This window comes from Plasmodium sp. gorilla clade G2 (genome assembly GCF_900097015.1).
Source record: "Plasmodium sp. gorilla clade G2 genome assembly, chromosome: 5".
In the NCBI taxonomy this organism is placed as follows: Eukaryota; Apicomplexa; class Aconoidasida; order Haemosporida; family Plasmodiidae; genus Plasmodium; species Plasmodium adleri (nom. inval.).
In genome coordinates, this window is record NC_041697.1 from 311813 (window position 1) to 324918 (window position 13106).

Below are 13106 nucleotides of genomic sequence, written 5' to 3' on the forward strand. Positions count from 1 at the left end.
ATATAAATTTATATACATATATATATATATATAATATATATATATATTTTTTCTATATCAATGTAAATATTATCTTCTATGAAGGTTTTTTTTCTCTCTTATAATAATAAAATATTACGTATTCATGTATTTTCATATTTTTTGAAAATTCTTTTTTTCTATAATAACATTTCTTTTAATTATTTTTTATGATTAATTATTGTTTAAAGTTAATAGATATATATATTAAAAAATAAGTTTATTATTGTACAAAAATTAATTCGAGAAATATAAAATAATTTTGTATATATAATAAAATATAATATTTATTTAACATATATTATAATTTAAAATGTGAATAATTTTATATATACACATTTATATATAGATATATATAAATATATATATATATATATATATATTTTTTTTTTTTTTTTTTTTTTGGAGTATTTTTTGCGTACATTTAAAAAGGTGATGTTAAAAAAAAAAAATATAAAAAATAAATAAATAATAAAAATACAATATAAGAAACACTATAAGTTTTATTTATCTATGCATGTTACAATATCCGCTAAATTTGTACCTACTTTTATATGTTTACCAAAAAATAAGCTACTTGATGCCGTTGATAAGTAATCTACAAAAAAAAAAAAAAAAAAAAAAAAAAAAAAAAAATAGAAATATATGTACACATATATAAATATAAATATAAATATATATATATATATATATTTATTTATTTATTTATTATTATTATTTTGTTTTTCCCCCTTACCAATTGAATTGTGTATACATCCTTGTATTAAAAAGTTCGTAGCACATTCAAAACTCATTTTATGAAAAACATTACGGAAATATCCCAAGCCGTGTCTGTTAAAAGCTTTTAAATCGCCTAAAGGGGAAGAAAAAAATAAAAAAAAAATTAAATACATACATACATACATATATATATTTATTTATATATTAATAATTTTATTTGAATATATTCAAATTATATATATGTTTTAATTATTATTATACCTGTATGTGTCATGAAATCACTTATAAATGACAAATGCCTAAAATCAATTTGTATTCCATAAGCATCGAAAACTTTTTTTAATTCCTTAGTTATACATAATCTTCCTGCTTCGATACCATATGTTTTAACAATAGCATAAATATCATTACAATATAATTTTGTTTTATCGATATATTTATCTTTAATATTATACAATTTATAAATATTTTTTCCTTCAATTTGTAATTCATATTCTGCTCCACTATGAGTAATATCTTTACCCTTTAAAATTTTTGGATTATTTAAATCTTTTACTTTGAATAAAACTTCTTTATTTATTTCTGATTTTATATGATTTAAGAAATCGATAGGATATGGAAAAAAATTAATATCCCATCCTATATCTAATTTTAATATCCATGTTACAGGTGAGAAATGTATATTTTTAATAAAACAAAGTAAACTACTTTTTATTTTATCAATAATATTTTTAACATATCTTTGTTCATTTTTTTTTATTTTTTGTCCTTCTTCATTTTGTTCAATATTTTCTTCATCATCATCTGACGATATTATTAAATTAATATTATTTTTATAATCATATGATAATTTTGTAAATGATTTAGTAATATATTCTTCTTTATTATCCATTTCTTCTTCAAATTTATTTTTTTCTATAAAATGAATATCATTTATATGTTCATCATATTCATTATTTTTTTTATTTAATGGTGTTGATAATGATGATGATGATAAAGAAGATGAAACCGTCGTTGATGACATATTTTTATTATCATTAATATTATTTAATTTAGTATTATTTATTTTTTTATCTTTCAAACTATGAAAAATATCTGATGTTTCTTCATCTATTAATATATGATGTGTAGCACTAGTTTCTGATGAAAAATAATTTACAGTACTTCCTCGTGTATTGGAGCATTCTGATATTTTTGATTCATTACTAGAATTTCTATTAGTCAAACATTTATCTTTATTATTTATATCTATAATTTCTTTTTTATTGGACCTCATCATTTGTAATTCACTATTATTATCACTATCATTGTTATTATCACTATTATTATCACTATCACTATTATTATCACTATCAATATTATTATCACTATTATTATCACTATCAATCTTACTACTTGTGTCACTTTCTCCCTCCTCGTCATATTCCTTTTCATCCTCTTCTTTATCCTTCTCTGACTTTAATCCATCATCTTCTTCCTCCTCTTCAGTATCACTATCACCGTTTTTTGAAGCTTGATCACTGTTGGAATTTTTTTCAGAATTATCCTTCAACTCGATATCAGACATATCATCGTGGTCACGATCCCCATCATTTCCTTTTTCAAGGTCATAAGCAGACATATTTTCTTTATTTGAAATATCATTATAAGATTTCGTGGGAGAATCATCTTCCATATGGCTAGGCATATTATGTGAAGCATTTTGATATTCACCTGATATATTATTATTTGCTCCTCTTTTGGATTCATAACGTTCATTTTCTTTTGCCATAAATTTTAACTTAGCATTTATTTGATCTTCATCATCTTTATATTCATATTTATCCATATTAAAATTAAATTCTTCTGACATTTTTTTACTTATGAAGTCATATAACTCATCATAATATTCATGATTTAAAGAATTAATGTTTATTAAATTATGAAATACAAAAGTTTCATGAACCTTATTTAAGACGGAATTTAATAAGGCATTTACTACTTTATAAAGTATAAATGATATTGTTAGATGTTTATTAATATTACAGAAATGATATAAATTTTCAAATTGAATAATAATTTCATAATTCCATTCTTTTTTCATATCAAAATTAATATTACAATTTTTTAAAACATTATTAATTTTGGTTAGCTCAGTATTATCTGTATTCATTTGTTGTTCATTATTATTATTTATTATATTTTCATTATTCATAATATCTGATAAATTAATAGTATGTTTTTGTTCATTTTGATTTTCTTTTAATATAATTTTCCTATCAACACCAATACCATAAATAACATCTGTTAAAAAAATACTTTGATAACTACTTAAGATTTTATCTGCAATATTTGTAATATAATTTTTCATTTTATTAGGATCATTTTTTAAATTATCAACTTGTAATTTTATAGGAACATAAATCATAGGTTTAGAAGTCAATTTTGATGTTAAAAAAATTTCTTTTAATCTTGGAATACCCATAGTAACATTTTCTGTACCAGCTAAATGAAAAGTATTCAATGTCATTTGTGTAGCTGGCTCACCAAATGATTGAGCTACTAATATACCTATAGATTCACCTGGATTACATAAAGAATTATAATATTTTGATTTTAAAAGAGATGATGATAATGTATCAAAATTTATTGGTAATTTTTCATATTCTGTAAAATTTAAATCATTCCATAATAATGTATTATTTAATTTATTATTGAATTTATCTGATACACTACCAATATATGTATATGGATTATATTTACTAATTAATGGTTCTTCATTATTTTCTATATTATTATCTTTTTCATGTTTTAAAAATAATTCTTGATTATTCAATATTTTACTATGAATATTATTATTTAAATATTTACTAAATGATAAATGATAATTATGTAATAAATCTTTTGATAAATCTAAATATGCAGTTTTTGATGGATCAATACCATCTTCACCATATAAAAATTGAATAATGGAATTATCTTCATTTCTTACAGTCCCATCATAATGTAATATAACTGATTCCATACATTTAATTAAACATCTTTGAATATAACCTGATTTGGCAGTTTTCACAGCTGTATCTATTAAACCTTCTCTTCCAGACATACAATGAAAAAAATATTCTTGTGGTCTTAAACCTTCTAAAAAACAATCAGTAATTAAACCACATGATCGAGCTCCATAATCATATCTATGAAAACTTGGTAATGTCTTTCCAGATCTCATTCTAGGTACTCGTTTACCTTCTAAATATTGTTGATCTAACATACCACAAATCATAGAATAATTAACTTTACTACCTTTAGCACCTGTAAAAATCATATTACTAAAACCATTATTTAAAAATTTATTCATTAAATTATTCATATTAATTAAATTATTTGTTCCAGAAGATACTCGACATAAATAAGGTTGAAATAATGAATCAATTAAATTATCAAAATCACATCTTTTTAAATAAAAATAATTATGTATTAAATATTCCATTTTATAAAATACATCATCCATATTATAATATTTAAAATTTAAATCTTCTTCATCTTTTTTTTTAGAACATAAATAATCTTCATAATATTGATGTTTTCCATTATATGATAAATTAGTTATTTCATCATTTAAAGTAAAAGAAGGTAAACTTGACACTAAACAATTTCTTATAATCTTTTCATCATATACATCATTACTTGTAGGATTTATATTTGTCATTATTTCATTTTTAACAGCACTTCTTTTAAATAAATTATTATTATCATTATAATTATCACTATTATGATTATTATCATTATAATTATCACTATTATTATTATTATCACTATTATTATCATTATGGGTATTCATAATATCCTTCTCGTCAATATTATATCCTCCTTCATAATTCCATTTTTTATGTAATTCACCATAAAAATGAAGAAATTTTTTCAACTTATATTTTTTTATCTCTTGAATGCTTTTTTCTTCACCAAATTTTCTTTTCTTTTTTATTTTTTCGTTATCTCCAAATTCATTATTTTGTTGTTCACATTTAATTTTTAGATCTTTATTACAATTATCTTGCACATTCATATTATTTATAGATGATAAGTGTGATTCATCTTCTTCTTTAAAATATATATTATTTATAACATTTTTAATAATTTGGTCATTACTTACATCATAATCAAAACTATTTATATAAGTAACTAAAGAGGGGAAATATTTCATAATATTTTTATTTTGAAATAATTCAAATATAATATAAATTTTCAATCTCTTGTTACATCTAGCTGCTTTCAAAAAGGTAAGTACTTTTTCAATAATCTTTGTAATTTTTTTTATAGTAAAACTAGTGGAATTAAAAAATGTAGGTTCTTTTAAAGCTTTATATAATTTGTTTGTTATAGAATTTAAGAAATGATTATTTGTTTCCTCTATTTGAGAATTATTATAAAATATATGTTTATTTGCTTCTTCATTTTTTCCATTTAAATATTTTTCATATATATTAAAAAGATCTTTATTAAGAACATATTGAACACATGAGTATAAAGAAGAATTAGAATTTGTTTCATGATCTAGATTAACAACATTATCATGTTTATTATATTTATTAGAAATGTTGGAAATTTTATTTTTGTTTTTGTCTTTATTTAATGAAGAAACCTTATCATCACAAAATTGTATTTCATTTAATATGTGGAATATAATATTTTGTAATTCTTTATTTAACAAGGCAAATAAATAAGAATTTTCTGATATAGATAAAACATTATCATCTTTAATAATTATATCACTATCATTTTTTAAATGTTTTGTTTTCATTTTGTTTATATCATTTTGTTTCTCAATAAAATTATTATTTATAAGTTCATTTTGTTTTTCATATAAATCATACATTTTATTAAGTATTAATTTTTTTCTTTGATTCCCTGTATTCATTTTTTTTTTTGTATAAGAATTCATATCAGTAATATCAGCATTTACAGAATTTGCTATAGAATAAACAAATAAATTTTGTAAATAAAAACCAGTAAAAGATATTCTTTTTTTAATAAGACGTTTTTCTTTCTTTGCATTTTTATTCAATATAAAATCATATAAACTTAAACTAGTCCCTCGAAGTTGTAAAAAATTTATAAATAATCTTCCAAAACAATCTAACATAACAGCACTAGTTTTGGGTCCAAATAATTCATGACATAAATGAACTAAACTATTTGAACTGGCACCAAAATGTAATTTATCTAATACTCCTTGTAGTAATTCTGAATTTTTTATAATAACTTCATTTTCTTTCAATGGATCAAAGGACCATAAATCTGGTGATGTTTTTGCTTTAGCTATATAATTAATTCCTTTATATGTATTCATAAATTCATTATCATTATATTTATTATATGTCTCTATAGCAACCTTATCAATTACTGTTTTTAAAATACTTGTTATTAATTGTTTTCCTGTCCATAATTTTTTTGGATATAAAATTGCTGGTTCTTCTGTAATAATAGTAAAATTTGTTCTGTTTAATATAATAGCATATGGATCTAGATAATTATAATTCGTTATTTTTAAAACATTACCATTAAATTGTTCAACATTATTTGTTTCTTTTAAAATATCTATATCTTGTGGTTTCATTAAATTATTTATTTGTAAATCATATATAGAATTATTTCTTCCTTCATCAGTTGATACACCACTTAATATTTTCCCATTATCTTCAATAGATTGGTTTGTTTTTATAATACTCATCTTTTTATTACAATCAGAATTACTCTCATTATTATTAATATCATATTGTGAATTCTTCATATTTTTCATAACACTACTACTACTACTACTCCTACAATTATTATTATTATTATTATTATTATTATTATTATTGTTCGTGTTGATGCTGTTATTTTTCCTTTTTTTAATAAAAAATGAATTTTTTTGAGATATCAAAGAGTTCAATGAACACTGCAATAAATTACAATATTCATCATAATTCAAAAATGTTTCTAAAGATGTCAAATGTAAACCACCAAGAATAAAATCCTGAGCTAAACCTCTAAGAGGAGATCCATCTTTAAAACTTGTAAATAAAAAATCACAATTCATTAAATGAGTTGCTTCAGCTCTTGCTAATGGTGTTTGTAATAAATGTAAATTCATTTCATCACCATCAAAATCTGCATTATAAGAACTACAATTAACATAATTTAATCTAAAAACCTTTTCTTTCTCAAATATTTTTAAATAATGAGCCATAATAGAAAATTTATGTAATGTAGGTTGTCTATTCATTATAACTACATCTCCATCACGTGCATGCCTATGAAGTACATAACTATTTTCTGTTTGAAAATTAATTTTTTCTATTTTTTCAATTACTTTTAATCTATCTTCATATTTATGTGATAATTTAAATACTCTACCATTTGAATCTCTATAACTAAGGGCACCTGGATATATATTTGGTCCATTTTGTATTAACTTTTTTATATAAGTAAAATTATTTTGTGTTATATATTCATCTATAGTTAATACCTTTGCAAACTCTAAAGGCATACCTATTTGATTTGTTTCAATAAATGTATCTGGAGATATAACAGTTCTTGCGCAATTATTAACTCTTTTCCCCATTATATTTTTTCTTAAGATTCCTTCTTTTTTATCTAATATTTGTCTTATACTTATATTTTTTAAATGTTTATTATTAACTTTTTCTGTTAAAGTAGAATCATAAAATGTATTAACACCTAATTGTAATGTGCTAAATAATATATTTATATATGCACTTTTATTATTATAAACTAATGTATAATATTTTAAAAAATCCATCTTTGTTATATCTGTATCATCATCCATTATATTATGATTAAATTTATATTTCATTTTTAAAGAAAAAACAGAAAACATATCTTTATATAATTTTAAATCTTTCTTATTATGTTCTAATAAATAATCAAAATCAACCTTTTTCTTTGCATTTATACATAGCTTAATAAAATTATTAAATCGACACAATGTATTTGTTATCTTCGTTCGAACATGTATACCTTTAGATTGACTTCTAAATCTGTTTCCACTTACACCCATATCATATAAAAAAAATTTCTTATAACCATCTCTTTTAGTAAATGGATATAATAAATTAATAATATCTTTATTATTATTTTCAAATATTTTTTTTAATATATCTATAACTTGAAAACTAAATAAACGTATAGTACATTTTTCTTTAATAGGTTGTGTTTTATTATAATGATTTACCATATCTGTAAAGGTCGAACTTTTTTTTATTTTATCATTCGAAATATTATGTGTTGATAATTCATTAAAAGAATTTTCATATCCCATACTTTCTTCCATATCAATTTGTTTATCATCCATTTCATTATTATCATCTTCTATTTTTATTGATTCATCATTAATATTATTGTTATATTCACTTTTTTTACTTTCTCTTTTTATCATCAATTTATTATTTTCATTTTTCTCTTTAAAACTATTCAATTGCTTTTCATCATCATTAATATGATGTATGTTGTCTGCATCATCAACATAATCTATATCGTCAACATTATTTATATTTTCCAAGTCATCTATATCGTCTTGATAATCTATATCGTCTTGATCATCTTGATCATCTTTATCATCTTTATCATCTTTATCATCTTTGTTATTCTTTTTTTGTTTCTTCTTTGGCATATATTTTTTAAAAAAAGGATTATTTGTGTGTACTCCTATAAAATTTATGGTATCTCTTCTTTGTGATACCTTAGCACTTATATTTCTTTGAAATTTACAAAAACAACATTTACTACTTTTTTTCATATGAAGTTTAATAGTTTTACTTAATATTAAATATTCTTCATAATTATAATTTGATTGAAATGCTAATTTATTTGGATCAAATTTATATTTTTTAATTCTTTCTTTTAATTTGTTATAATCAGGTTTCTTTTCTTTGTTCTCATCACTAGCTGGTGCGTCTGTTTCTTCTTCATAAATTTCTTCAGTTGGGACTAAGTCGACAAGATTGTCACTAAAATAATTGTTATTATTACTACTGTTATTATTATTATTATTATTATTATTATTATTATCATCCATATCTATATTATTATTATCATTTTTTTCATTTTTATCATCTTTTTCCTTTTCCAGAGAATTCAAAAGATCCATGTGCTCATCAAAACTTCCATCCTTGTCCTCATAAACATTATCATAATCATCATATATAGCCTCAACGATGTCTTCTAAAGATATATCCGAATCTTTGCATATTTTTTTATATAATTTCTCCACTTGATCAATTATATATTCATAATCACAATTTTTTTTGTATTTTATTTTATTAGTACTTTCAATATGATTTAACGATTTCAATTGGAAGATATGTTTTAATAAAAATATCACATCCTCAGAACAACAAAAATTATAACAATGATAACAAATCAAATTTAATAATTCTTGTAATTCTTTATAAAATAATGGATTAAATAATGGAAGAACAAATTCAATATGACCAATATGACCAGTACAATTCTCATGTCTTTCAAAACAAACTGAACATATTTGGTTATGATCAATGGTACCATATTTAGGGTCATAATACATTTTTGTAACAACTCCACTTTTATGAGTTTTCTCATATTCATATTTTTCATTTTCATATTTACCCATTGATATTCTTCTCAACTCACCACTGTTTAATACATCAAGCTCCGCACTCTTTATCTCAGCACATATTGCCTTATTTATATCATACATCTTTTATATATAATAATAATTATATAATCACATTTAAAGGTATTAATAAATAATTAAATAAAAAATTAAAGGTATATATATATATATATATATAAATATACGCATATCTTAACATTTTTTTTTTTTTTTTTTTCTACATCATTTTAAAACTTCTATATAGATATTCAATAATAAATTAAAATATATATATATATATATATATATATATATATATATATATATATATATATTATATATATGTTCTTTAAAATGTAATTTTAATTAACGAATAATATATTTTTCAACATTTTATAATATATACATAAATATATCCATATATATTATTTTAACAACGTTGCAATAAAATATATATATGAAAAAATATACAATATTTAATTATATATACATATATATATAATATTTCATATATTAATATCAAAACTTTAATTAAAAAAAAAACAAAATAATTCATATCATTTTAAACATCAGATATTATAGCAACATTATATTAATTGGTAATAATAATATTATATATATATAAATATTTATATATTTATATATTTATATATATTTTTATTTTATGGTTTAAAAGAAAAAGTAAACCAAGGTTTCTACATTTTTTAAATAAAAAATTAATATAATATATATATATATATATATATATATTATATTAATAATTATATTTTTATATATGCATATATAAAAAAGTAACATATCTTATAAGTTCATATAGGATATTATCATTCAATGTAAATATAAATATATAAAAAATAGAAATTATAATTAACTATTATTTATACATTATTATTTTTTAATTTACATATTTAAAAAATAAAAAAAAATAGAGTTATAGATAATATAAGAAAATACATATATAATATATATATATATATATATTTTACTACAAGTTTAGAAAGTTCAAGGGTATTATATATAAAATATAAATATATATATAATAATATTATACATATAATTATTAATATTATATGTAAATATTTATTAAACATTCCATCTCTTTTCCTTTATTTTATTTTTTATTGTTATGTAGAAAAATAAAAATATTCACAATATCCTATTTAAGATAATTAATTAATTAATTTTTATTGTTACAAGATTCTTTTAATATTTTATTTTCCCCTTTTATTTTTTTAATAGAAAAAAAATATATTTATTCAATATAATATTTTATTTATATTAACCATTAGAACAAAGATCAATGTCATAAAAATATAATATATATAAATAAATTTATTTCATATGTTGTTTCAAATTAAGGAAAAAAAATAAAATAAAATAAAATAAAAATGAACAATTCTTATAATTAATTAACCTTTAATAAAAACTGGTTATACATATATATATATATTTATTTATTTATTTATATTTTTTTTCCAGTTTCCAAATGGTAACAGTAATAATACTTATCTTTAAATAAATTGTGGTATATTATATCAAAGTGGACATATATATTATCAAATAATATTTTATAAATATATTCTTATAAATTAAAAGACTATTGTTTTATATGAATTGAAAAATGACATAAGTATTTGGTCATATTATTCTTTTATTTATTCCTTTTAATTTTTTTTTTTTTTTTTTTTTTATGAAATAAAAACATTTATGAATTTAGTTGTATATATAAAAATGGTTAAGTTATATTTATTCCTTCTCTCTTTTTATCAGTACACCCAAAAAAGGTGTTAAAAAAAAAAATAAAAAAAAAATAAAAATATATATATATATATATAATATTTTATTTTTATTTTTTGGTAACCTAATTTGTTCAAATGAATAACAGCTATTAAAAATTATAAATATGTTATGTTTGGTGTTTTGATAAAATAATTTTATAATATTATATTAAGAAACACATATATGAAATATAATTAAAATGTTATTATAATAATATGTTTATCATATTATTATCTTTTAATTATATATATAATGTTGTGTATATTGTTTAAAACAATTCCGTGTGATGCTATAATAATTTAAACTTGTCAGCACGTGGAAAAATATAATATATATATATATATATATATATATATATATATATGTATGTATATATTTTTTTATATTAGAATGAGTATTTATTTTTATGTTTCACGTCAATGGATAAAATAAAAATAATTTTTAGTGACGATTTAAAATCCAGCACCATTTATGATCACCTTGATACATTTTTAAAAAATGAACAAGTAAACGATAAAAATGATACAAAATATAGTGACATGCTGTATTTTGAAGAAGTATATATAGCACATGAGCCTTTGACAGATATGGAAGGGATATGCTACATACATACAAATTATGTGTATAAATCTCACTTTTCTTTGACGAAAAAAAAAACAAATAAAGGAGATAGTGATGATATAAAAAGAAGTGATAGTATAAAAAAAAGTGATAGCATAAAAAAAAGTGATAGTATAAAAAAAAGTGATAGCATAAAAAAAAGTGATAGTATAAAAAAAAGTGATAGCATAAAAAAAAGTGATAGCATAAAAAAAAGTGATAGCATAAAAAAATATGAAGTGGCTCAAGGAACAAGCAACTTGTGGGATTTTTCTTCGTCATATTCATCAGATTCATCAATTAGTAATCGTTCTACCTCCCCTTTTGATAATGATTTTACTATATCTTACGAAAGAGAAAGGAGAAAAGAAGAAAATGTAGATGATACATATTATCTATCTTTAATATTAATGATTATTGATGAGAATTATTTAAAAGTTCAACATGAAGAATGTAGACATATGTTTTATAAAATCGAAAAATTACAAAAAGAATATAGAAATGTTCGTATTATATGTATATTAATAGGTATACGAGAAATATTAAATAGAGTTGATTATACAGAAAATTATTTATTTCATGATAAATCTTTTTTTTCTTCATCTATGATTTCACCTTTAAAAAGAAATAAAAATGAAAAATATAATGAGAAAAATATGATGATAATTAATAATAAAGATTTAGATAATATAATAGCTACTTTAATGGTACATTATCATATTGATACAGCTGAATTAGATAATATAAATCAACTAACTAAATATATATTTAAATGTTGTAAATATTTACATCAATCTAAATATAGAAAACTTTATTCTTATTTTAAAGTGAAACCACAAACAATTAATCATTTAAAAAATATAGATACTAATGATAAAAAAAATAATTTTAATTCTACTTGGACATCTCAATTAATGCAAATCAATGGTATATCTGAAGATGTTTCTAAAAAAATTACACAAGTTTTTAATTCACCATTCCATTTAATGACATATTTAAAAAAAAATAATGATGAAGATTGTTTAAAGGATTTAATTATAAATTCTTCATATGGGGACAGAAAATTAGGTAAAGCTCTCTCTCGAAAAATTTTTAGAGTTTTCTCTCCAAACGCAAATCCACATCACTTCGTTTCATAAATGATACACATATATATATATTATTATGATTATATAAATATATATATATATATATATATATTATTTATTTTTATTTTTTTTATTATTTTTTTTTTTTTTTTGATACAAAATATGCACAAACTTTTGGAGCATAAGGGTAAACACAATTTATTACATATACTATGAATGGGAGATTATAAATACCTTTTTTTTTTTTTTTTTTTTTTTTTTTTTTATTAAAGCACATATATATATAATAT

General features: G+C 19.7%; 2 protein-coding genes across 2 annotated transcripts; one reads left to right on the top strand and one right to left on the bottom strand.

Moving 5' to 3' along the window:
• Window positions 1-521: 521 nt before the first annotated feature.
• Window positions 522-9454, bottom strand: PADL01_0508200 (RNA polymerase I; the record flags this gene model as incomplete). Its single annotated transcript, XM_028685442.1, has 3 exons — window positions 522-616; window positions 755-871; window positions 1000-9454. The coding sequence occupies 3 exons, from the start codon at window positions 9452-9454 to the stop codon at window positions 522-524; spliced, it is 8667 nt and encodes a 2888-aa protein (XP_028536940.1).
• Window positions 9455-11547: 2093 nt separating this feature from the next.
• PADL01_0508300 (conserved Plasmodium protein, unknown function) lies at window positions 11548-12867 on the top strand (the record flags this gene model as incomplete). Its single annotated transcript, XM_028685443.1, has 1 exon — window positions 11548-12867. One exon carries the CDS (start codon window positions 11548-11550, stop codon window positions 12865-12867), a length of 1320 nt encoding a protein of 439 aa, XP_028536941.1.
• Window positions 12868-13106: the final 239 nt, after the last annotated feature.